Source organism: Erithacus rubecula, assembly GCF_903797595.1.
Source record: "Erithacus rubecula genome assembly, chromosome: 2".
Lineage (NCBI taxonomy): Eukaryota > Metazoa > Chordata > Aves > Passeriformes > Muscicapidae > Erithacus > Erithacus rubecula.
The window spans coordinates 19,992,126-20,019,437 of record NC_136685.1 but is presented as its reverse complement, the minus strand read 5'-3'; the positions used below and the strand labels follow the sequence as shown (position 1 = coordinate 20,019,437).

Below are 27,312 nucleotides of genomic sequence, written 5' to 3'. Positions count from 1 at the left end.
TTCACTTGGTAATTACTCAGCATGACATGGGAGTTCACAGCTCTGTGGGACTTCTCTGTTTGCACAGTCTAGCAACTGAAGATTTGTCTTTCCAGCAAGACTTCTCTGCCTTTGGGAATACAGGTCAACATCATCTGCCTGCAGATGCTTTTATATGGAAACTTACTGGGAATTTTGAATAGTGATGCATTATACTTGGAAGCAGGGGATTTTATGTGTCCAAATTGAAAGGTCTTTGAAATCCACTTTTTTTTTTGTGCTACAGCTGTTTGGTTTAGCACTTCAGAACTGGAAAATTAATCATGTCACAGGTTACTGGACCCACCTACATAATTTACTAATTTACACCTGGGTTTGAGCCTGGGGCTGAGATGTAAGTGCAAAATATTCAGTGAATCAAGCAGGAGTATATACTCAAGATAAAACTTAATTTTCACAAAACTTCCCAAAGTGTAGTTCACAACACAGAGAAAAATTAGAGTTAAAAAATTTATATTCTAGTGAATAAAAAAACCCCAAAAGACATGCAAGTGACTGATTGCTTCAGTCTTATTCAATCAAAGCTTTTATTTTGTTTTCCAAAGCAGGTCCCTGATGATTTTACACCACACTCAAAACTCTGGGGCTGAAAGGAAAAGGAAATTCTGGTAATCTAAGATGTTTGGTTGAGCAAATTCCAGATTTGCCCCAGTTTAATCAGCAGCAGAATTTAGCCCTTCTTAAGAAAATGTAAGAAAGCTTGCAGGTTGCAACAGATAAGGAAATAACAGAAATTACAACAAGTCCAACCCGACACAGTCTCTGAATACTGGAGTTTTCAAACAGGTCATACGATATCATGTCAAGCAAAATATCTGATGAGAAAATAAGTAGGAGACAAAGTAGGGAATTTACATTGTGCTTGATTCTGCTTAAAATTACACTGCTGTAAATCTACTCCAGCCAAAAATCTGCCATGTGTGACATAATACAGGAGAGTATCCTGGAAAAACCTACATGTAACTTCAATAAATGAGTAATGCATTTTAAGATGCTAAAAATAAAAAAGAAAAAAAGGGAAATAAAAGTCAACTGGAGTATATGCTAATCTGCACTTAGGAAAATGCTTTCACTGCAGAATATTTCAAGTTCCAAACACCTGGGGCACTGTGAAATTAAAATACATCATTTTTGCTTATCCTTAGAAACATTTCCTAAATATTTGTGTGATAATGTGTATAATTTTGTCTTTGCTTTGTAAGAAAAAATGTAATACCATTTACTGATTGGATGTGTAACAAAGAAAAAACAACAATTACCCAGAAGTCCCTAATGGGGAGCATAAGTTTTTTTTAAAGTATTTATTTCATTACAACATAAATTGGGAGTACATAAAAAGCTTTACCTATATATGCTTCAAAAATGAAATTATTTATACATCAGTTACACATATAATTCATCTGAACTGTGAACATTGTCTAAAGAATTTGCATTAGTTAATCTGTTGAAAGTGGCAGCATCAACATTGTTATTTCATGATTTCACAAATTTGTCCAGGGTTTATCTACTAAGACTTAAAAGCAAAGCAAGAGACTCCTACAAGACATAGCTTATTGAACACTGTGGTGGTTTGAGAAGCATTGGAGGTGCAAAATGGTAAAACTAGCAATATAATTGGTAAAAAACTAGCCTGCTTAAGAAATATGTGAAAAAAACCTGGCCCTATAGTCATCACTGTCTCAAGTACCAACTATGGATTCTCTTCCCTGCTATTTGTTTCATCTGGATATACAGTAGGTACTTTTGACTCCGAATTAATCTTTTCCCTTCCATCCCTCACTCCCATTTCTTTCCTTTGATTAATTCATGAAAGTTAGTCTCCAAAATAGCCTGCTGTTGCATTTAACCCCAGCCAGCAGCTCAGCCCCACATAGCCCCTCACTCACTCCTCCCAGTGATTTGGGAGAGTGAATGAGAAGGGGGAAAGTGAGGAAACTCATGGGTTGAAATAAAGACAGTTTAATAACCAAAGCAAAAGCTGCACCTGCAAGCAAAGTCAAACAAGGAACTCATACACTGTTTTCCATGGGTAGGCAGGTGTTCAGGCATCCCCAGGAAAGCAGTGCTCCAACACACATAGAGATGACTAAGGAAGACAAACACCATCCCTCCACATGTTCTCCCTTCCTTCTTCCCCCAGCTTTATATGCTGAGCATGACATGGTCTGCAATATCCCTGTGGACAATTGGGGTCAGCTATCCCAGCTGTGTCCTCTCCAAAGCCCTTTACACCACCAGCCTCCTCCCTGGTAGGGTGGGATGAAGTGCAGAAAAGGCTTTGGCTCTGTGTGAGCACTGCTCAGCAACAATGAAAACATCTCTATTATCAGTGCTGTTTTCAGCACAAATCCAAAACACAGTCCCATACCAGCTACTGTGAAGAAAATTAACTCCATCCCAACCAAAATCAGCACTCCTGCTGATTCCTAATACCAGTGGGTTCATTCCAGCAGCTCTCAGGATGCAGTAGGCCAAAACAAATGAAAAGTGTGTGATTTCATATTTGAGCACACAATCTTACTGAGCTTGTGTGTCAATCTCTGCTTTTAGTAGCAGTAATATAAAGTCAGAATAGTTCCAATAACCAATAAATGAATGGAACTATTACAAACTTGCAGTGCATTACCTGAGCTGAGGCAGCAAATAGGTAAAAACATACTTTGCTACAATAGTACTTGGACTCATACTATTGGTAATAGCCAAACAGAACTGTTCTGTTAAACCAGTGCCAATCACGTGTGCAAAACAACAGTAGAAAAAAGAGAAATCAATAAAATGATTTTTATTACCACTGCTCAACAGTACTACCATTTCCCCTTCTTCTGTTTTCTTAAGTTTCCCAGAAGCAATGGAAAAGAAAAAAAACCAGAAATGCCCAAAGATAGGATTCTGTCTAGATCTGGATTCATTTCAGCAGAAAACAGTACATATCAGTCCAGAGACAAAGCACCAGCACCACTGTCAAGCTTTGTGATAATGAAAGTTAACACATCTATGGAGCAGTCAATGGAATACATGATGTAAATCTGGAAAAGCAATAGCCACTCATGAATAGTGGTAATTAGGATACAGCACTATGAGAGCCAATCAAACAGCACAGGAGAGGTATGGCTTTCATGTGAGAAATTTATTCTTTTATCACTTTAAATTTTATCAGGTATTTATTTACAAAGAAACTTTCTGTGGATAGAATTTACATCAGTGACTGCACAATTTTAGTCATCACTAGGATATGACTAACATCCTCCCCATGTTGCTTAACAGTGCCAGTTTTGATCAAACAGGGTTATTCTTTTGCCAATTTTTTTTAACTTAGTTTCAAGTGAAAACAGAATTTGTACACATGCTTTTGCTGCAATTAAGATTTCTATTTCACGGAACCAGTTAATACATAGAAACAGTAAAGTTTCATCTGTTAAGAGGATTTCTTTATTGAAATTGGGATTTAGTTTTAGATTCAACGAAGGGTTTAGGCATTTCATTGTTAGTACTGCAATGCCTCTTCACTAAGGTGGCACATCTGAGAAGAATCTCCATTCCCTGTTTGGCTGCCCACTACAGTAGCTCACCTCAGACTGGAACCCAAAACAGAGAGCCTGTCTGCAAAAGCTTTCCAGAGAAAACTTACCCAAATATAGGCACTCGTACTAAATCTATGCTGAATTACCCATCCAGGAGGTGGGGCCTGGAATCTGCCCAGAACTCAATGCACAGGAGCCTATGTGTGATTTCAGAGCATCTGCATGAAGCTCACCCAAGAAAGAGCTGTAGGAGGTGGTTCCAATGGACTTTCCCTGAAGAGCCATCAAGATTTGAGAATGTGTGAATGCATGAAGTGCAAGGCCTCAGTTCAGTCCTTACTCAGTTTAGGGGAATTCAAGCCTAAATTCTCTAGTAAGCAACCTTGAAATTAGGAGTAGTCTAGGGAGGGAAAATTACTCCCTGAAAAACTAGGGCAACTATCTCCTGCATGTCCCATTAAAATGGGAGGACTAAGATTCAGGGGGAAGAAAGACAGCAGGGCAGACTGTCTCTCTAGCTAGTCTCAGATCACTCAAGTGAGGATGACTACCTTGATGATTTGTGAGACTTTTAGCCAATTAACATACAATGCAAAATGCATAAATATTTAGAGACCATGGACTAGCTCCAAGAGTTCCTTTAGTCTATTGACAACCAGAGGGTGGGAGATGTGGACTGAATGCTTGCAGGCTAAGAAAGCACATACTGATCTCTGTGTTCCTATGCAGATAGAGTAGACTTCAGGCTACTCTAGATAAAATGGCTGTTTTAAAAGCAAAATATATGCAAACACAACTTGAGAGTGGCCTGGCCATTTGGTTTGTACCTACATTAAACCCTATTACATCAGTGATTTCTGGATATCCCATTTGTTAGGTAGGTGTGAAACTGCTCTGAGCAGTTCCACATGGGTGGAGGGAACTGCTCAGCAGCTCCACATGTCAAAGAGACAGTCGTTGCTAGGTTTAAGGAAATGTGTAGGGCTCTGGAATGACAATTTCAGACTTTAAATACCTAAAGAGTATGTAAAATCTGCTTTTAGTACCCAAGTTTGGTGGGGGGGTTTCTTTGTGAAGATACAAAGAGGGGAGAAAACAACTCTCAGCAAACCTGCCTGAGGCCTACCAGGGAGGAAACAGAGGCCACAGAGTAGGAAATCTGGCTAGAAACATGCCTCTGTTGTTAATCATCAGGCTGTGACTATGCAGTGTACAAAGGAAACAGGTTTGATAGACAGTTACTAATGAAGCCCAGACTCTCCCCACGGACACTGTGTAAACAGTGAAAGCAGGTAAGCACTTGATTCAACTTTTTTTAAAAATAGGAGCTAGCAAAAACACAAACCACTGCTGGTTTGTTGAACAATTATAACTGTAGAACTTACTTCTAAATGTTTTTCTTCATAGTGTACAGCAATAAATATTAGAAGAAAGGGCATGGTTCATTCTATCCCAAAAGTTTGTGGATTATTGTCACATCTTAAATCATGGAAACCTCCCAAAACTCATTTAGAAGCATTTTCATGCATTAGCAGAATGAAAGTGCTCAATTAATGCTTAATTAATAGGAATGCAAAACCTGGCTTGATAGCTCACTATGCTGTAGTATAAGAGCTATACTAAGTAAGTCTTTTAACTATGAGACTGTCTTGTATTGCAGGATAAAACAGACATTTCCTTGTGTGTGTTCCTGGTGACGCCACTATTTCAAAATCTGGCCTAGCACTTACATCTCTAGTCTAAGTATGCACCTAAGCATTGCACTACACAGCTTGAAATAATTTCTACAGTTAACATAAAAATTATGCTGAAAGCAAACATGTAATTTTTCTTTCCTGCTCAAGCTACAACACTGAAATTCAATTTAGAGTCAATATTTCCAAGGATTCTCGTCTGAGAATTAAATCAAATATTCTGTGAAGGATGTTAAATTCCACTGCACCAACTTGTACTGAGGCTAAGATAAATGTCACACTCCACAGGCCTACAGCTGCTGCCTGGCTGATGCTTTAATTAGCTCACTAGGGAACAAGCTCACTTGGCTAAGAACTTCTAGGACTGGACCACTGGTTTCTATAGAATGACTAACCAGATTAAGCTGCATTAAAACCCTGTGCAACAACAATGAGAAAAAAAAAAAAACAAACAAACATTAAAGCGAAGGAAGTAATTATCTATGAAGGTCACTATTCTCTTTCGTACAGATGGTGTCTCATAGGACAGAGCCTGCTGCCTTCCTTTGGAACTAGCAATTATGCATAAGAATGCTAAAGTCCTGTTTAACAAAAACATCTTAATAAAACATAGTAAGATCAGCTTTTTTTGATGAAAGGTCTCTATGTCTTTCTAAAATATGAATCTATACTAGAGCTTTGAGTATAAACAATTCTCTTCCACAGTCCATATGAGTCCATGCTGAATATACAGCAATGTACCAGCAAAAACACAGGTTCTTTTTTCTGAAAAAGTTTCTCAGTGATTTACCATAAAGCTGGAACATTTGTCTTGCCTATTGATTTTTTAAAAATATAAAATGTATAAAATAAATGCATGTGCCCCTTTCAATATAGTCTGTCTGTGAAGACATTTTTTGTTTTCCAGTTCTGAATAACATGACAAAAAGTGTGCTCCAGCTTTCCACAGGCAGGAAGAAGTTTTGTATGGTTTTGCCTCATTTGGATGCTGCCCCACAAACAACACTCCTGGGCAGTTTAGAATCACAATGACAGTGTACGCCATCAGCACGTACTGCAATTAACAAGGACTTATTGATTACAGCAATCATTAGTTCAAAATAAATAAAACAGTCTCTCAATCAAAAGACAGGGAAGTAACATCATGCTAGTGCACAATATAATGAACATGTGTAGCACATTCCTATTTTCCATGGCCCCTTTTGATGGTCTTGAAATAAGTGGGGAAAGGCCTTTTGCCACAGGTCATTTTAGGTTAACCTTCCTTGACCTGCAGCTAACTAAAAAGCATATGAAGTACAAAGCTTTTCCCCAGCTCTAGTGGCATACATGGTCATGTCAACTGGTTGCAATCTGAACAGCTTCAGTTCATTTTTAATTTAAAATCTCTGATCAAAAAAAAAAAAAGAATTAAACAGTATCTTTTCATACAGAAACCATTGCCTTTCTCAAATAAAGAACATATCAACATTTCATATCTACCATAAAATGCCACATTTCAAAAAGGCAACTTGACTTTTTTTTTTCTTTTTTCTTTGCATTCCAAGTAAAACATGTGGCATACATTTGTGTTACTTAAAACATTAAGTTTGGTATCTGTTAAATCATCTGTGGTTGAAATTCCTGGGACTAACACAGTGCCACAGCTTCCTTAAACCATCTATTGCACCAGAAATGAAAGGCTGTAATGGAGATGTTCTTCCTATACTTTTTAGACACAGGAAATAGTTGGTTTAACATGAAAACAAATGCAGCTAAACTATGTTGCCAGCAATGTTTATCCCTCAGCATCATCCCAGAGGGGAAAAAACCACAAATGACAGAAAAGGCTCCAGCCCAGATAGCAACTACATGTAAACACACAACCAACACTAACATCCCGTTATGATACTGTTGTCAAGAATATTTTAGAAATAAGGTGTAAAAACGTTTTTCTCAGATTGGGGATTGGCACAAACATAATCCAGAGATTATCTTTTATAGCAGCTTTTACTTTTGTGTGCTTGGCTTTTCACACAAAGCACAGCAAACATGAGAAGAGTTACAACTGAGTTAAAACCAGCTCAACATCTTGAGAGCAGAGACGAGGAAAGGGGAAGTCCATTTTCTCTGCAAACACAATAGAGAGGGTCCTCACTGTAGAGGGGAGTTTGTGGACCTGCAACCCAACTCCCCTCTCATGAAGCCAGAGCCAGGCTGGCCACCTTAAAGCGGGAGGGAGCCTTCCTGGTCCCCTGCTTTGTCCAGCCTCTCAGGCAGGGTAAGCACGAAGGGCAGGAGGACACCCTTGGCATCCAAGGGGGCTTTAAGTAGCTCGCTGTCAAAGGTGCCCTTGAGCCCACCATCTGCTTCCACCTCGCCGTCCTGGGCCAGGCTGAAGCGCAGGGTGCCGGTCCGGTTGACGCAGTAGATGGTGTTGCCCAAGGGGGCGCAGCGGAAGGGCTGCACGGGGCCGCCGCTGGGCCGCAGGCTGGCGCACTGGCTCCAGCACTTGGCCACCGTGTTGTACCGGAAAACTTCAACACCGCCGCTCGTCCCGCCGCCGGGGCCCTGCTCCCCACCGCGGCCACTGCTCACGTCAAAGCGGTAGATGAAGCTCTTGAAGGCCACCATGTCAGCGGAGCGCCGGCGGCTGCTGTTGTAAGGGCACTCCTGCCACTCGTCACGCTTGGGGTCATATTTGAGCAGGCGGTAGAAGAGGGAGCCTCCTGACACATAGATCTCCCCGTTGCAAGTGGTGGCCTCGTGGGCGACAGCAAAGGCACCCTTGGGCAGAGGCGCCACAGGGCTCCAGCGGTCAGCCCGCGGGTCATACCTTTCCACAGTGAAGAGGCACTCGCCCCCCACAGCGTAGAGGTAACCATCCAGGGCCAGCAGCTTGAGCTGCGAGCGGGGCTGAGCCAGCGGCCGCACCTGGCTCCAGCTGTCAGTCAGGGGGTTGTAGCAGAAGACCTTGTCGGAAAGGCGAGCCCTGGGTTCGCTGCCCGCCGGCCCTGTCACGATGCCCCCTGCTAGGAAGAGGTAGTTGTGGAGGACACACATGGCGCAGCCCTTGGCATTGGCCTCCTCGGGCAGGCGCGTCAGCACCCTCCACTCGCCGCTGGCCTCCTGGTAGCAATGAATGAGGGAGCCGCTCTCCTCCAGCGATACCACGGAGGAGGGACTCTGCGGCCGACTGCTCTCGCGGCTCTGTGGCCGGCTGCCACCACCCGGCCGCTCGAAGGCGTCGCTGACCTCGGCCACCAGCAAGCAGGGCCGGCCGGCGTCCATGCGCTGCTGCAGGATGAGGTCCCGCTCAGCGCCGCTGAGGCGGCCGTACACGCTGGGCTCCCGCAGCACCTCCAGGTAATGGTCGCTCATGAAGCGATAGGCGGCCTCCCGCAGCTCCGCCAGCCGCTGCTTCTTGGCCAGGCAGAGCAGCTGGTAGCAGTTGCTGAGGCAGAGCTGGGCGCGCATGGCCTCGGCGGCACAGTGCAGGGCACAGGGCATCTGCAGGACGCGGGCGCCGCTCACCACCTCGGCCAGGTTGTCGTGCCGCACCTCGCCCATGCGGGCCGTGTACACGTAGTCGATGAGCAGCCGCAGCGCCCCGTAGCTCACCCCCTTCACCCGCAGGACGTCCCGTGAGGCGCGGGCACGAAAATAGTCGCTCTTGGCCGCCAGCACCGACTTGTGCGCCCGAATGCGGCGGCCCGACACCTCGATCACCAGGTCGGGCTCCTCCGGCGGCCGCTCCCGCGGCCCCACCACCTCCTCATCCTCCTCCTCCTCCGGCGGGCGGGCGGCGTTGTTGATCTCCCACTGGCTCTGCACCACCCGGCCGCCGGCCGCGGGCGCCTGGGGCTCGGCAGCGGTGGCGCTGAAGCAGAGGGAGGAGCTGAAGCCGCAGGGGGCGGCCGGCGTGGGCGGCGGCGGCGGCGGGGGAGCGCCGTTCGCGGCCCCGCTCTCCTCCTCCTCCGGGGCCGCGCCGTTGCCCTCCATGGAGCCGCGCTACCTGCGCCGCCGCCGCGCCTGGTCCGTGCGGAGCGCTGCCGGCCGCGGCGCGGCCATCACCTGCGGACAGACCCAACAGCGCTCAGCATCCGCGCCTTCCCCGCTCCCCGCCGCTGCTTTCCCCCCCGCCCCTCAGCAGCAGTATTCGGGCCGCCGCTCCCGCAGGCGGGGCTGGCTCTGGTTTCCGGGGCTAAACCGCCGCTTCTCCTTTCCCCGGGGGATCCACCCCTCCCGCGGCTAACTGCGCCAGCTCAGCTCCCGAAAACCTGAGCTCTCTTGGTGGGATGGGGGATGGCCCCGATGAGCACCTCAACAGCCTGAAAAGCAGCTCTGGTATTCCCGCTGCTCTGCAGAAATTTTAAGCAGTCTGCAGGCACTGCAATCCTTTCCATGAGAACTGATCCATACACCGTGCTGGGTGATGAGCACAAATCTGCTCTAACTGCGGATATGTAGGAGTAGCATCACAATGTATTCACCTTGAGCAACTGTTTCAGTGGAAGGCTGAGGCTGCACTCTACTCTGGAAGGCGATTCCCCACTAGTCAAGTTTGCCTCGGCATGACCTTCGGGAAATTTTCTTCGTATTAGTGCTCCTCATACGCATTCCCCCTGTTTAAAACAAAATGCAAGAAGATGATTATTTTTAAAATTGATATATTCTCTGTTCATATATATATATATATATGTAATATATATACCTAGAGTATCTTAAAGACACCATAAGCAGGCTAATAATCCTAAATGTTCATGAAACACATGAACATATTTTTTCTTTATTTGGGACAAGAGCAATCTCACATTTGTGTAGCAGCATAGGTAGCCGTAAAGCACTAGCAAGGTGTTAATCAGACTTCATAAAGATTGCTTCATGTCTTTATTCAAAGATTTATAGCTTCTGTTAATAAAAAGTAGAAGCAAGGAAAAAAAAAAAAACACAACTGATAATTAGAACATAAAGTCTCCTGTAGGAAAAGGCAGGAGGGCATAGCTGCAAGTAGGTTAGTCCCTGTAAGCAAAATCACCACCCAGTTGTACCTTCATTTCACAAATATAGTTTTTAGAATTTAATGAGGTCATTTCTTTGCCTTATGTTTGTTTATGAATTTCCCAGACTTGGAACCAAGCATCAAAACTTGGTTTAAGTTTTGATGAGTGACGCATAAAAATTGTCTAAACTGTCTAAATGTACTTAATATAATTTAATAAGTATCTGCAGCCCTGATTCTATTTTTAAGGATGTTATTAATTTCCATTAAAATCCCCTTTGTCAGTTTTTTCACAGTCCTCAAGGAACACTCATTTCTATGTAAAATATGCATTGTGGCTTCCTTTCAGCAAACATGATTCATTTACCATGTTAAATTAGCATTAGGGAGATCTAAATTTTTAATTTTTTTTTTACTGAAAGCATAATTGGTAAGTGACATTGTCTGGAAACCCCTGACACAGACAGGAAATGTAGAAGCCCATACTTGCAATGCAAACTTTACTCAAATGATAATATCAGTCTTCCCTCATGGCTTTTTTATTTTGTCCACTTGCCCAGTAAAGGGCTTTCTACTACATTTAATCACATTCAGTTAGACTCAATCAATGCTAAGATTTGATTTCTGGGTATTGGAGACTTTCAGACCATAAAACCAGCATTTTAAAACTTAATAAAATGAGTGTATTTCATCAACTTTGTATTCCTTGTCTGAGTGTTTAAAAATCTGGTACTTAGGAACTTTCTATGACTGCATGAACTTTGGCTAGCTTTAGTGGCAGACTTCCTGCCGTCCAAACCCAAACTCTGTAGGTCAAGCTCTACTGAGTTTTCTGTGGTTTTAACCAGACAAGAAGAAATGCAGTGATTTGTGTGCACACTCAGTGTGTCTACAGAAGTTGTGCTGACTCATTAATAACTTAAACTGGGCAGCATCCCTGTTAATGTGATTCTGTTTTCCATGGAGCCTTAAAGGTACACAGAGCAGCTACTGTAACTGACAATATTCTGACCTCACTTCTGACACCACTTCTCCTAACTTCTACTTACCTACCCCCCCTACAAGAAGAATTCAGTAGCTTCATAGTTTCACACTCTTGGTCTATGGATTGATTTTGCAAGTGAAACTATTAAGGAAAAATGAAACAATGCTACCAAAAATCAGAAGTACGTGTGATCAAATGTAAGAAGTCAAAACCAGTAACTAATACCAGTAATATCTCTCTATGGTGAAATGTATTTATTGCATTATGTCCCAAAAGAAAATGACCACTTAGAATATTCAAAGTAGTTAAAACAATAACCAGAAAAACTTATCTTTTTAACTTTGTCAGCTAATGGAAAAAAACCAAACAAAAGCATGAGATCCTGCTCAAGCACAGTAATCATACCTTTCCCATATTCAAATATCTGCTCGGCTTAAAAGTTTGATTTGACACACGTGAAATGTTATTGAGAAAGAAGCTTGTAACAAACACCTGTGTTAACCCACTACAATTCCCCTGAGGAATCACAAGGAGAAGGAAGGATTGATGGCACTGCTTGCTAATGGCAAACAGCAGAATTCTGAAGAAAATTATCCTCTGGTACATCCAGAGCTAATTACCAAGCATATGCTGAATTTCATGCTGAGCATGAGAAGGACCTAAAGTACCAAATGCAGCTAAGGCAACATGGAACTATACGGAGAAGCTGAAGATTTAGAATAGCTGAAAGAGGGCTTGGAGGATGATAGCAATGACCATGACAGCAGTGACCACTCCAGCAATCTCTGCACCTCTGTCTAGTTGAAAACAAAATACACGAATTACACAAAGATGAAGCTGAAAAAAAACTCAGAGAAGTTGTGGAACTTTTCCATTATTGAGCAACAAAACTGATCTGAGTTAAAAGGTCATGGATTTAGTATGGAACAGGAAGATGCTGAAAGGGCCTGATTGGAATACAAAACTGAGATCCTTCTCCATTCTTTTCTTATCTACAGTGATCAAAGAGTTGTACTGCTCTTCTGGCAACACAGATTATTCAAAAAGTACAGAATTGCAGAAGATACTTGATAGCTGTGATGATTCAGAAGAATCTGACCACCTGACAGTCTCATTTGGCTTAAAACAAACTTGGTTTTAATGTTCTTTCAAAACTCACAAACAGGTTAGGTACTGGAAAATTAATCAAGCTATTGAGAGTACTGTGTACCTATGGACTGAGGTAACCTTTTATAATGGGGACTTTTAAGTTAGCAGCTGAATTGCTTAGTCTGAAAATGTTTTCATTATCATGGGTTTGGTCTAGGGATGATGTAATGTTAATGGACAGAGGAGTTGCCAACAAACATGAACTGTATTTACAGACTTGGCAATGACACAAAATGTCCTGAATGTGTGGCCCCAACCTCAAATGCTGTGACACACTGCTCAAGTAACAGCACAGATAAGGCAGTTTTTCTGACAGAGAGACTGTAATGAAGAGCTGCAGGTAAAGTTCCCTGGCACTGGATTCATTTGGCAGTCCTTCTGATAAAATCCAATTAAACACTTGTATTGAATTGTTCTCTCCTCATTTTTTTGTGCAGTGCCAATAGCCTTTGATCCAAATCACCTCCTCTAGCAAGACCCACTTTCTCTGGGGAATATGTGCATGTGGGAGGAATTGGGTTACTTCTCTCCAGTTCACAAATGAAATGGCTCTAACTCAGTCTCATGGCAAATAAAAACAGTGCTTTCCCTACCATAAGCAACTCTAATTTACATAAGCAGGTTATCCTCCCCAGGAGACTTACCAGTTCAGAAATTACAGAATGCCATTCTGCTCCACCTTAGCCCAGAAAAAATGTTTTTATAAAAACTTGTACTGTGAAATTTTTACTTAAGTAGAGAAGCCCCTTGGGATAGGGGTGTCTTCTGACTGAGATGATTAAGGCATCCAAAGAGGTGGGATCATCAAAAGAGAAAAAACACCCTTTATATTTATTTTAAAAACTAAACAATGACTTAAAAGTATAGTTGGCCAGCATGAAGTGAAGCAGAGTCAAGTGTAGAGCACTTTGCATATTTATAAAAATAGTCTGTAACACTCCTGGTCACTGAGTAGATCTGTGAAATCTGAAGGAAAAAAATCTTCTCTTTGTAGATGGGGAAAACATCTGGAGCATAAAGATGCCATTTCTCTGAAAGGGCCAGCACTGCTTGGATCCTATTACAGATTTAAACTCTAAATCTTAACCACTTGATTAACCCTCCTGTTTGTAAGGAAAAAAGTACAATTGTCTTTCAACATGACACCTCAAGAAAAACAGCAGGAAGAATAATTATTTTTCTCTCCCTCTTTTAATGTTAGGTATGATACAATTCTAGTGTCTTGCCCTAACTGCTGGATATATAGCTTTTATAGTACTACCTTCACAATTAAGTGTGGATGCAAATTTTGACCTCTGAAGGTGCTGTAATTTTTTTGACAATATGTAATAGAGGTTTGACCTGTTTTTCATCTCTACAACATTTTCATACAACCACAAAGAAAAATAAACATTTAAGAATTGCAGCTTATGACTACAGACCACACAAGAAACAGCAGTGGATATAATCAGAAACTCAGAGGAAGAAAAGAAAAGGTTATGTGTGTCTGGGCAGGGAGGAAGAGATAGAGGAAATAAATCATAATAAAAATATTATCAAAAGCCTGATTAAACCAATATTATAGGTAACAAATCTAAACTAAAAATTATACAGGTTCTTAACAGTCATCATGACCAGAGAAAAGGTTTCCTAACAATGATATCCATAGAGACAAACATTCTCTAAAAAAGGAAACAATCTTTTTGAGTTCCTTCCAGTTTAGACTCTTTAGAAATAGTTAGGGAGGAGTAGTGTCTCTCAGGAGTTCTCACAGAAAAAAGGAAATAACACTCCTACAAAAGCAAAATCTAGCAAAGATTAAGTTCAAGATATCTCCAATATCCCTTTAAAAAAAGTCTAACAGAAAAAAAACCAAACCAACCAAACAACAACAACAACAAAAACCAAAAAAACCCCAACAACAACAAAAAATCCAACCAAACATAAAAACAAAACAAAACAAAAAAACCCAAAAAAACCCAACAAATCCAGACAGAAACAAGTTCTGAGTGATTACAATACCTTTAGAAAAAACACTCCAGGGCTCATGTGGTGTCTTTATCATTAATACACTACAGGTTAAGAGATAACTATGGCATAACAACACCATACTGTATGTAACAAAACTTTTTATGCAGAATTGCTGCTAATTCTACACATGGGCTCACAGCTACACTTCCAGATATGAGTATATGGTCACATCTGTGATAAACTGAAGTTTGGTTGCTTTCATCAGATCTGGGCACAGCTACATTACATTAAATTGACAGCAGTACCAAACATACCAGAGTGGTGCTACAGCTGAAAGGATAAATGCAGCCCTTGAATGTGTGTACTGGGAAATATGGAGTACCCATAGGGAAAATGTTACCCTTCAGCATCAGTAGGTTTGCAATGGAACATGGTGGTTGAATGGATGGAAGCATGTATGTTCAAGGCTTCACATTTTGGAAGTAGCATTTAAAAATCTGTGAAGACAGAGAAGAGTACCAAATTATTTCAGAGACATAAAAAACCCCCACTTTAGTGAGAAACTCAGAATTGCACTTTGCAACCAGACAAAGGCTTACTCTGTTTCCATGCTGCACACCAGCTCCCAAGAAAAAGGTGGCACCTAGCCTAGGCACCCTCTAACAGCCACACAGCTTTGGAGAAAAGGTGGCTTATGCCAGTAGCCTGGAGAACTAGTACAGCAAGCCTTAGTCAGCCTGAGAAATGCAGAGCTGACACCTCTTCAGGGCTTGGTATGTTTGCTCTGTGACTTGATGACTGTGCACAAGCGTAGGCACATGAAAATTCTGCATGCTGAAAGCTTTCTTAGGCTGGTGAAAAAACCCTAAGCAAACCACGTGTAAGTGTAAACAAAGCAAAAGATTTATGCTACTGAAGGGGGTAAAAAGAAAGACTGCTAGAGCATATTGTGGTTAATTAAAGTTTACCATAATTGATAGGGAGAGTACAGGATGGGCTCAAGGAAATCTACAGAATAAAACCCAAAAAGTGCATTCAGCTTAGGAGGATCCTGAGTAAGAAAACTGTCAGTGTATTAATAATCAAAGACAAAGAAGTATGCCATGGAGAAATACACATTTTTATCCTGCCATATACTTCTGTCCCATGTAGGAGGCAGGATGCTGGTCTGGGTGGACATTTCATCTGACATAGGAAGATCCTTATTCTGATGTGATGAAAGGGATCTTGAGTATGTGCCTTGCTGGAAGTCACTCAGGAAGCAAGGATAAATAAAATTTGACAGGAGCAGACTAGTTGATCTAGAAATCCCTTCTGACCTTAAATTCTGAAAATTGCCACACACTGGGAGCACTGACTTGAAGCAAAGCACCAGCTTGTGATGATTAAAAGCCTCATTTAAGCATTAGAGTGTAATGTACTGTAATGTGGTAATGCTGACTGCAGAAATGCTTTTCAGTATTAAACTGTATTGTCAACAAATTGCAAACATATTCAAAGTCTCTATGAACACTTTGGCAAAGTACTAACAAAGAAGGAGGAGAATATCAACTGAGATGCCAAGTCAAGCAAACCAGCAAATTAGTTCAGAAACATTTTTGAAAATCAAAGTAGAGTCAGGCTTGGTTTTGCATTCCAGAACAGCACTTGACCTCCATAAATGTACTGCACTCTTCCAACACACCTGCTCTGTATTGCATTTAATACAGAAGATGGCGCAACCTTTTTGGAGGAAATTAAATTGCTGTTTTAAAATAAAACTGGATTTTGCTTTTTATATCATTGTGGAAATACAGATATGGACATACAGATTGAAGAGCCCAAAGCACCAGAATCTGCCAAAATATGTCACCATTGTGCTTGAAAAAGATGGAATGTGAGAGGCAACAACAGACTTCAAACGGAAGCTAAAAGTCCTGTTTTTCTGAGACTTATATCTAGGAAAAGAAAGTAAAAGAAAAAGTTCTAGAGGAGGCAACAATGAAAATATTTTTTTCCCAGACAAACTCTATATCTGGTACTTAAGAGAAGAAAAACCTCACTTTTAGAAATGAAACAATTTCACTGATTTCGGACAAATTAAGTAAGTGATGCTAAGAAAGGCAAAGGTCCTTTAGATACATGGTGAATGGCACCCTTCTCATTTTTGGAGATCATATATGGTTTCTTTGCCCAGATACTTCTTCAATCTTAAGGTTTACAGTCATTCTAGCTGCAACTAAAAATTACATTACAGCTAGTTTGATTTAAAGAAAAATTCCAGGTTACTGCAGACATTGTCTCTGGACTTTGGACTGGATTCAAATAAGGAGAGACCTGCCCCAGTGCTAAACACAGCAAAGGCTGACTTTGAGGGCAGGTTTATCTGGCAGCTGGCAATGCAGCAAAGACGCAAGACAGCCAGATCAGATAGCAGAACAAAACCTCCAGCATGACAGCCCTAATCTGAAAGAAGGAAAGGAATCAGCTTGCACAGACTTCTCTCTGCCAGGGCAGAAATGCTGCTGGTACACTTTGCTATTGATCCTATAACTGTGACCTACTAGGTGACTCACAGCAGTTTGATTTCTTTTATTTATTTAATGAAAATCAGGCCAAAGTGGATAGACATAGGGCCATACTCCCACACAGAATTGATCTGTGGGTGGGATGCACCTCCCAGTTCTCCTGCACAAGAGACCAATTCTGTGGGTCTGAGCTGCACAGCCCTGCTGATCTATCCGTAACCAGCTCCTGGAATGGAATCTGGATCACACACACAGGCTCTGCACACATATGCATGCGTGGGTATAATTAGATGCCAACTGATTTGGATCCCCAGAAATCAGCACATGAGAGCTACAAAAGGCTATAGAAAAATACCTAAGACCATGGTGATGAAGTGCTTAGCTTGTACAATCAGGGGACCTTAGTTCTTGCTTTGGGTGCCTCAGACCAGAATCCTCTGCAAAATAAATCTAAATTCCTTTAAAAGATAGCAGTACCGACTCTTGTTGCCACTTTGCCTTTCTGTACAATGATTAGAGCTCTGATCAAGCCCCATGAGAAATCTGTCACTACCTCTTCCTTTGCCTGACAAGACTAAAACCCCCAAATATCAGCCAAGTGCCCAAACCATCAAGTCTATGAAAGCAGGGTTATTTTCCTTCACACTAAAGCACTCTGGCTTGTGCTGAGATTGAAAAACATTTTTGCTGATCTCAAAGCATGCTGCAGTCATAGGTACTTTGGTGGCAAGCCTTTACTATCAGGAGTACCTGTAGGCTGTCAGCCCTACAGTCAGATTTCAACAAACAATGGGAATGCTTTTAGCAGCAATGATGCAACTAAAGGCCTAACAAAGTATGAAATGACTTTATGTAATCATTGGAATTAAACAGGGAAAGAAGACATAATTTAGTGTAATGCATGCTGTTGACATTAGTGGAAGTAACACTTGCTGACCATTCTGGGACAGAAATATAAAATAGTTTTCTATTAAAATACTCTTATTTCCATGCCTGACACTTTGTCCCTTGGACACATAGCATTTTTTACTATAACGTGAATTTCATATGCTGAACCTGAGTCTTCAGGCAAAGGTTTTCTGGCATGGATTTCTCTGACTAAGCTCAACTTTTACTCAAGAATTTAGAGCAGGCAATTCAAATCTCCCACTATAATTTTTTTTCCATTGAATGAGGCAGACAGGTGTCTAAATTAAAGGGACAGAAGACATTGCCTGGTTATCTAATCTTATTCCTGCAAGAACAGGCCAAAGAATTTTACTCCTGTACCAAGCCAGTAACTTCTGGATGAATTAGGTCAAAATTTTGTTCTGCTCAGATCATTCATCTCACATCTATTTGGTTTCTCTGTTTTGGCCAATGGCCTTGATGGAAAAGCAGGTGTCAAATAGATCATCCTGAATACCTTGAAAAAATGTACATGCTGCTTTTCACTTTGAAATTCTCTTTCCCCAAAATGATTCTTGCTTCTTTTGAAGAGACATACAGACTTGCAACACAACCATGAAGGGTGATGATGATGCATGTCTGACTAATCTATGATCCAAAGGTGTCATTTTCAAGTGCTGCAGAAAAAAAAGGTTGCTAATGCATGCAGTTAAATATGCATGTTCAACATTCACAGTGCTATCCCTTACATTTATTAGTTTGCAATCTGGAAAGAGCTGTGCAGCCAGAGTAAGAAGTAAGACTTTTACATCAATAGAATGCAAGACAGATGTTATGGAGGTGTGAGAAGAGACTTAGGTTCAGGAGTCCTGGTTTGTGGTTCTGACCATTTAGAGATTTGTTTCAGTCAAAAGTCTAAACTTTGGTTGCTTCTGCCTGGAAAGATTTTAGATCCACAATATCTCCTCAAAGCAGGTACTGAGGCTTTTCAGCCAATGTCATGTGAAAAGCTTCCTGATTTTGGAGGTACAATCCAAGTATTTATTTCCAATAAGGCTGCAAAATATCTTGGCAGAAATACTGTCCAGGTTTTAGACTAACAGATTCTTCCAACTCTCTTGTCTGTCTCAAGGTCTTCTATCACAGACAATGAGTGTTACAGACCTCATCCTGAGCAACAAGAAGCACCAGTAGTGAATTTTATCACATGAATGCACATGAACAGCTTTGCCCTCATTTTCCTATATCAAATCTTCAAACTTCTTGGGACACATGGCATTGACAAACTCCAAAGCTCACACTCCAAGACACTCAAACGACATTGACTGTTTCCACATCTACTGTGGAAACCAAATTGCAAAACTCAATTATCAATTGTTATCAAAGAAGTATGTTTGTGTACTGCTCACTTCTATGGCTTTGAAGAGAACAAGGCTTGCACTAGTAGCCTGCAACTAGACTGCCACCTAAGTTTCACAGAGAATTTTGATAAAGCCAGAGTCTGACATCACTTTAAATCCCAACCCCCAAGGAAAATTCCCATTAACTTCATGGGCATCTGGATTTCTTACACTGTAGTACTGGGTTTGCATGGCAAGGTTTTGGCTGCAAGGGTGGCTTCTTTGAGAAGTTGCCAAAGGCTTCCTCATGTCTGACAGAGCCAGTGCCAGCCAGCTCCAGGACAAACCTTCCAGAGCCCATCAGTGATGGTGGTAGTATCTCTGGGATGACAGAGTTAATAAGAGGAAAAAGTTATTGCACAGGAGCAAACTGCAGCCAGAGAAGACAGGAGTGAGAATATGTGAAAGAAACAGCTCTGCAGGCTCCAAGGTCAGTACAGGAGAGGGAGGAGGTGCACCATGCCCTGGAGCAGATTCCCCTGCAGTCTGTGAGGCAGCTGTGTCCCTGCAGCCCATGGAGGTTAATGGTGGAGCAGGGATCCACCTGCAGCCTGTGGAGGATCCCACACTGCAACAGCTGGATGCTGTGGATGCCATGACCCTGTGGGAAGCCCACACTGGAGCAGATTTGCTGGCAGAACTTGTGACCCCACAGAGGACCTACGCTGGAGGAGTCTGTTCCTGAAGGACTGCATCCAATGGGAAGGACTCATGCTGAAGCACTTTCTGAAGAACAGCAGCCCATGGGAAGGACTTATGCTGGAGAATTTAGTGGAAAACCTTCCCCCATGGGAGAGAACCCTTCATTGGAGCAGGGGAAGATTGTGAGGAAGAAGGAGCAGTAGAGACAACATGTGATGAACTGACTACAATGCCCAGTCCCTGTCCCCCTGTACCCCTGGGGGAGGGGGAAAGGTAAAGAATTCAAGTCCAAAGTTAAGTCTGGGAAAAATAGAAGTACGGTGGGAAGATGTTTTTAAGATTTTGGTTTATTTCTCATTATCCTACTCTGATTTCCCTAAGTTGACTCTGTTTTGCTCGTAACAGTAACTGGTGAGTGACAGCTCACTGCTTATCTTGACCCATGAGGCTTACATTTTATTTTCTCTCCCCTGTCCAGCTGAGGAGAGGAGTACTAAAACAGCTTTAGTGGGCATGTGGCATCCAGCCAGAGTTAATCTACCACAACTGTAAATGGTAGCTTTTTTTTGAACTAAAGCAATGCAGGGAGTTGCAGTAAAAGGAAAGATGAAAGAAAGCTACAGGATAAGAGAAAAACTCTTCCATGAACAGATTTGTCTTTGACTGACAGAATCAGAACATTTGTTGTTCACTTGCCACTCCCACAGCAAAGTGTCAGCTTTTAGTTCTTACTGTCTAACACCTAAAATATGAGTTGCAGAAATAATAGTTCATTTCCAGAGTTTAGGGCCTGTTTTTTCAATCTACTTACAACAAAGGGGGAAGGAAAAAAAGCAGAACTGCTTCCAAGGAAAAAAAAAACCAAAACTACTGTATAACTCTGACAGGTTGATAGTCTGAAATGATTCAGAAGTCCAGGAGCCTTCCAGCAGTTAGAGAGCCAAAGCTGAGATGCAAAACTTACCTAGCTGCTTAAGTACTCCTGAAGGAATCAGTGTCCAAAAAAACAACAAAGAGCCTGTGCTAATCTACAAATGCATACATGTAAAATAACTTCAATTAGCACAAATCATGTTGTGACAGACAATGTAACAGCATGGAAGCTGCTTGACCAACATATGTTGATTTGTATAGAAAAATTGTGGTTTCTGGCGTGTTTCCAAGTGAGTTAAAAAAGGCTGTCAACCTGTCTGTTTCAGCCAGAGGCACAGCAATGTGGGCAGCTTGTGAAACATCACACCTGAAAAGCATTTATGTGACACATCCTTCTTCTCCCCCTGGCACATGGCGCAAAATCTGTAGAACCACTGGAATTATTCCCCTGCTTGTTTTGCATTAAATAAACTGATTTAATCATGAATTCCTACCATCCTCGCTGATGAGGTATAAGAAAGAAAATGGGAAGTACCAAATGTGTAGTGCAGAACAAAAAACCCCAGCCAGCTCTTCTTTGCATTAACACTCAATTCCCCATACACAATACTGACCCAGTCCTGTAATCCTTCTGAAGCCAGAACTGCCAGTTAGCATCCAAGGAGCATTTTAGGATGAAGAAAAGGGTGCAGCATGGCCAACAAACTGGTCCTGATTCTGCAGAGAGTTACACAGAGATTTAAACACTCTGTTCATAGGAGTACCCCCACTTGTAATGCCAACATCTGCAGTGTAAACTGAGGGCTTGCTTAATTAACTACAGGAGGAAGGCAAAATCTCTGTCCAGTCAGTGTGTTGCCACATGGTGAAGAGATCTGGCACAGGGAATCTGGCAGGAATGTATGGCCCAGGTTAGGGAAGCAGCAGGGTCCCTTCCTGCTCAATGACAGCTCCGTCACACATCAGGTTAAACTGGTTGTCAAATCTTGAACTGCTATAAAGTAATTCTTCTTCCATGAAAGGAACTAATCATGCCTGCTCACTGACAAAACAACACTGAGAGCAAACATGAAGCAGAAACAATAGATGGTGACAATTTCACTAAAAAATAAAACACCAGGAGTAAAAAATATCATGTCCTGGGAAGGCTAATGAGAAAATACAATGAAAATGAGCTCATTTTTTAAATGGGTATTTTCAAGGATGTGAAGTGGTATAAAATGACTTCTCTGCTTCTGTTCAGAGGCAAGAAACAGGCTTCCAACTGCAATGCTGTATATTAGGAATAAACAGAAAAATCCCTGCAAAATCCACTAAGGGTCCCACCAAGAAAAAGAAAAGTATTTTAAAAAAATTTTACTTCTACCTTAAGAGAAATTGCAGGATTTCCTTTCATGTTTTATTATACCCTTCTTTAGCAGTCAGCTGCCCCTAATATCCTCCTGCAACAGGATACTACAGGATGCTGAAACCCCTGCTAAGTAGGATCTGGATGCAGTCATCTCACCACATTGTCATCTCTATGGTAACCTAGGCCAGCCCTAAATACTATAATCCTGCTTTACCATTGTAAAGCCAGTTAATGACTTTCATTGAATGTTTCTGCCAAATAATGGTGTTCTAATATTTATTGACATTTCAAGTCTGTCCACCTCCTCGGACTATTTGTTATACTGAAAAGTGATGCAAACACAGCATTTGTAGAAGAAAGGAAGCTACTATGGATTTCAGCTCTTTGATATTATCTAGGTGCAGTCCTGCAAAGTCCAGCTTTGGCACCTGGCACCACTGCCAGGAGCGAGTCCTGCAGAGCAGAGAGGAGCTGGGGCAGGCATGGGACCAGTCCTTGGCTCTTGGCAGGTTCTCATCAGACAGTGCCATTAGCAGTGGATGAACTGAGCATCCCACTGGCATGCACTGGATGTCCTAATTAAAGAGTGAATAAATGCTGTGTGATGGGCTCTGGGAAGAGAACACAGAATAAGTAGGATGGGCTAAACAGTTAAACAAGGGAGGAAATATTGCTTTGACAATACTAGTGACAATTTAATTATTATTTTCCACAAACATTCCACTTAATTCCTTTTTGGGAGACAGATGGTTAAGTCTCTGGAAAACAGAGAAGCCCTTTTGCTTCTCAGATCATACAGAAGGATTGTTCTATTTTATTGCTATTCTATTTTTTATTGCCCTACTTTTTTTTTTTTTTCTAGCTTTTTGCTCTAGTTTTCTATTGTTTGGTTTAAATGCTGTAGAAAAGCTTTTCAGAATATTATTATTTCTATTTTTATTTTGTCTTGACGGGTGAAGGAAGTTTGCTATTGGATTTAATGATACCATTTTTTGTGTTACGTGCAAGTTTGGGTTCAAGAGTCTTCTTTTTGTTGCTTTAAAACACCTGACAGAAAAACCTACCTACTGAAATTCAGTACAAGTTTTTTTTTAAGCATCTCCCACCCTGCAAAATGCTGCTCGAGTATGTTCACCCAGGGCTTGCATGTGATTTTAGTAGGATGGGGTAGCACGCCATGAGGAATTTATAGCGGGAAGCAATCTCCTGCTGTTACACATCCCTACACGTTAGTGTAAAGAGTCACTTGGATTTTGAATAGGTCAGCAGGATTTAAAAAAATTAAAATAAAATACGCAGGCATCAGGGTTGGCTCCTCTGCGCCATACGGAGAAGGGATACAGGGATATGCCCGGCCTCCCCGCTGCCCAGGGGAGGTGGATTAAGGCGGCCAGAGGAAAGAGAAAAGAGCACGATTAATCCTGACAGCGCTCCAGCAACCCCTCTCACACATGCGGCTGCCGCGGTCGCACCGCAGATCTGGGCAGATCAAGCCCGGCACCAGCGCTCCCCGGCCCCGCTCCGGCCCCGCTGCTCCCCGCTCACCTTTCGGCGGCCGCCGAGCCCGCGCCGCTCCGGGGCAGCTCCGGGGCAGCTCCGCGGCGGCCCCGCGCCTGGCCCCGGCAGCGGCACGGCGGGAGGCGGCGGGAGCGGCGCTGCGATGCCAGGCGAGGCAAATGGCTGAAGCGCAGGGGCCGGGCTGGCGGAGGGGCCGGGCGGGCGCGGGGCCGCGCTCAGCCCCTTTGTTCGCCTGGCAGGGGAGGGAGGAGCGGGCACGGACCTGTTGCTGCCGGCGGCGGCTCCCGGCGAGCGGCTGTGGCCGAGCCCCGAACGCTGCGGGATGCCCGCGCTGCGCCGCGGGCTGAGGCGGGGCGAGGGCGGGCGGCCCCACCTGCCCGCGCTGAGGGGAAACTCCCCCCGTGCGGCGCCGGCCGGCAGCGCCGGGCCCGCCCTCACCTCCGGGCGGGGCCGCGGAGCCGGGGTGAGCGGTGTGGGGCAGGGCCGGGGCTGTGCAGGGGGTGAGCGGTGTGGGGCAGGGAGCAGTGCCGGGGGTGAGCGGTGTGGGGCAGGGAGCAGTGCCGGGGGTGAGCGGTGTGGGGCAGGGCCCGGGGCTGTGCCGGGGTGAGCGGTGTGGGGCAGGGAGCAGTGCCGGGGGTGAGCGGTGTGGGGCAGGGCCCGGGGCTGTGCAGGGGGTGAGCGGTGTGGGGCAGTGCCGGGGCTGTGCCGGGGTGAGCGGTGTGGGGCAGGGCCGGGGCTGTGCAGGGGGTGAGCGGTGTGGGGCAGGGAGCAGTGCCGGGGTGAGCGGTGTGGGGCAGGGGGTGAGCGGTGTGGGGCAGGGAGCAGTGCCGGGGTGAGCAGTATGGGGCAGGGAGCAGTGCCGGGGTGAGCGGTGTGGGGCAGGGCCGGGCAGTGCCGGGGTGAGCGGTGTGGGGCAGGGGGTGAGCGGTGTGGGGCAGGGAGCAGTGCCGGGATCAGAGGTGTGGGGCAGGGCCGGGCTGTGCCGCAGGAGCCGCAGCGCTGCCCCGCCGGAGCCCCGAGGGCCGCGGCCCCGGCACCGCCTGCCCTGCGGGGAGGCTGCCGAGCCGAGCTCTGGTTATCCAGGAGGAACAACGCCGTGGAGGCCAAGTGCAATTGGCACCAGGGTCGCATTTCCTCCTGCGCTTCGAAGCTGAGACTCTCACCAGGGTTCCCAGAATTAGACCCTCTTTTCAGTTTCTTACAAAACTCTTCACGTTATGTTGTTTGTATTCTGGGTCTGTTCCCGGCAATAGACAGTGGTACCTGATCCGGCTCATGTCCCACCGCAGGCTGCAGTTCGATTTCTAGCAGAGACAGCAGATGTGTTATCCTATCCCGGTCTTTCTGATTCGTTCCTGGTGCTAGGATATATCGTATTGTCTTTGTAACATTTAGTTTTCCTATGATACTGCTGCCTCAAAACACTATTCATCTGCAGGTTTTCTCTTTTTCCCTCTCCACTGACTCCAAGGTCCTGTCAGACTGGTTCCCCAGCAGTGCCCAGTGAGTGGCTCCTGGCCTTGGGAGACACTCCTGTGCAGACTTGAAAAGCTACTACTGTCTCCTGTCTCCAAACAACCTGAGACTTAATTGCTTCTGTGCTGGCAGCATGGCCATTACAGCTGTATATTCTTCCATCATCATGGAACCACGCTTAGCATGGTTTGCTGTCTTCTTCATTTTGTCCCATTACTTCTACATTTTGACACCAGTTGTGCTAAAAACGTATGTGTTGACTTAACACTTAAGCTAAAGTGCTTGCATGCAATGCTGGGTAACTGTAACCACTTGAAACCCTTGGCTCCACTCATGTTGTGTGCCGACTTCAGAGCAGCCCTTAACCAGAAGGCTGGTGTTCAAACAGGTCGCATCTCATCTTGAGTGAGAGAGGCAGCACTCTTCTGGGTGCTATAAAATAGAAAAGCAACAATCATAAAATGTCGTCAGGGTCTTGGAAGACACAGTAACCATAACATCTTTAGCATAACTGCAGTTGTAAGGCTTTAGCATAACTGCAGATTTGTCACTGTCCCCTGATTTGGCTCCATTACAAGGTTAGAGTGTAAGTTTTAGATGTGGTTTTATTCCTGGCTACCTGGAAGAAATTTCTGTGTGATACAGCAGATCCATTAAAACCTGCCAGAAATAACTCCTCTCTCTGATGTGAGGAATTAATATTCTTGCTTGTTACTTCATGTTACTTTAAATACTGTATAATTCAAGATGACACTAAAATTAAACTGATACAGCTATGGGAAATTATTTTCACTTTTAAAATCTCACTTGTTCTATTTCTCTGTGGAATATTGCCTCTCCTTCAAGTGCCTGACTTCTATTAACACTGATGAGAGTTACGTGACTGTGGCAGCAGTGTAGTATCTGAGATCATATGAGATCATTCTGACTTATACTTTCTGAATACATGACAATTTTAAACACTGCTGGATTTTCTTAGCTTCTCTTCAGGTTTAATTGCTACATCACATTCCAGTACAATTCCAGCACACAGTGATGTCTGTTATATTTTGTGGAGACAATTGGAAAACCAGTAGTGGATAGGAAGTAGCATATTGTGGTTTTATGGGTCATCCTTGCCCCTGTGGCTGGAGCCAGCAGAAGACCTATACAATATCCAATTCCCATGGAGATCCTAGCCTGAGAAGTCAAGTAGCACTTGTCTGTTGCAGACTTCATCCTCTGCTTTCACTGAATATTGCCAGAAGCAGATCAGGTAAAATGACCTCAATTCTGCTTTATGAAAGTTCAGCTTTGGGCAGCAATTCCCGAACTTTGTAACTCAGTCTGTGTTCTTCCCACCGTTTCTTTACAATTCTCCATGCCCCTTTGCCATTAAATTCATTAGTGAAAACAAATATAAAGGATTTGCTGACCTCTTAGCAAAACTTTTGCAAAACACTGCTGCTCTATGGTTCACAGGCCAGAACACTTGCCATGGAAAATAAGGCTGCTCATCAGTTAACCTCACAGTTTCTCATAGGGGGGACACCCATTGTAGAAATAATCTCAGTTTTAGTTGCTTGATTTCCCTACTTAGCCTGACTTCCTGAGGCTCCATTTATAATTAATGTACAGGAATAACTATGTCTGAAGGACAATTTTTCTCACCTATCTTCAACATCTTATCTTAGGGATGAGGTGAATCATCCTTTGGTTATTTCGCATTTTTCTGCATTAGCTGTAAAATCAGACTGGTACAGCTGTAGACAATTTTTAAATGCCTGAATTACATGAGATGAATCATTGTCCCAGTGTAGAAAAGACCTTGTCCTAAAGAAATCGGGCATCACAGTTTACATAATACGTAGTTCTGTTCCTGACATGCATTTCTGTATTCAAGGGGACTGGTAGATTATTGCAATGCTGCTGCTGGCCATCAGGACTTGCTGAGATCCTGTGTTCTGCAAGGGGCACTTAGCCTGGGGCAGCAACAGTGGAGTGCTGAGTTGAGGCAGGAAGGGAAGCATTTGCTGTGCTCTGCTCCAGAAACCTCAGGTGGCCCCTGCCCAGTCACATACAGCAGACTTCCTTCTGGACATGCAGCCCATGCTCTGTGCCTCTCGTGTACCAGTAGTGGTGCTCAGTAATGGAAAGGAAACACAGTTTGGAACAAAAGAATTTTATCAAGTGTTTCTCGGTTAAAAAGATTAAAAAAAAAAAAACAACCCAAATGAAGAAATAGTAGTGGGGAGGTTTTTTTGTCTCACACACCTTTCTGTTGAATCCACATTAGGCAAAACAAAGTATTCCTTCTAGAAGGCATAATACTGCAATGTCTTTAGTTCAGAAACAGGCA

The 27,312-nt window shown here is 43.5% G+C and overlaps 1 protein-coding gene across 1 annotated transcript; it reads right to left on the bottom strand.

The window, feature by feature from the left end:
• Positions 1–1,982: 1,982 nt before the first annotated feature.
• Positions 1,983–23,587, bottom strand: KBTBD11 (kelch repeat and BTB domain containing 11). The gene is made up of 3 exons (XM_079297539.1): positions 23,526–23,587; positions 9,727–9,858; positions 1,983–9,307 (listed from the first exon to the last, which is right to left on the bottom strand). The coding sequence occupies exon 3, from the start codon at positions 9,233–9,235 to the stop codon at positions 7,460–7,462; it is 1,776 nt and encodes a 591-aa protein (XP_079153665.1). The 5' UTR covers positions 9,236–9,307; positions 9,727–9,858; positions 23,526–23,587; the 3' UTR covers positions 1,983–7,459.
• Positions 23,588–27,312: the final 3,725 nt, after the last annotated feature.

Excerpts from the sequence above, each read along its gene's own strand:
- KBTBD11 (XM_079297539.1), bottom strand. The coding sequence starts at position 9,235 with ATGGAGGGCAACGGCGCGGCCCCGGAGGAGGAGGAGAGCGGGGCCGCG.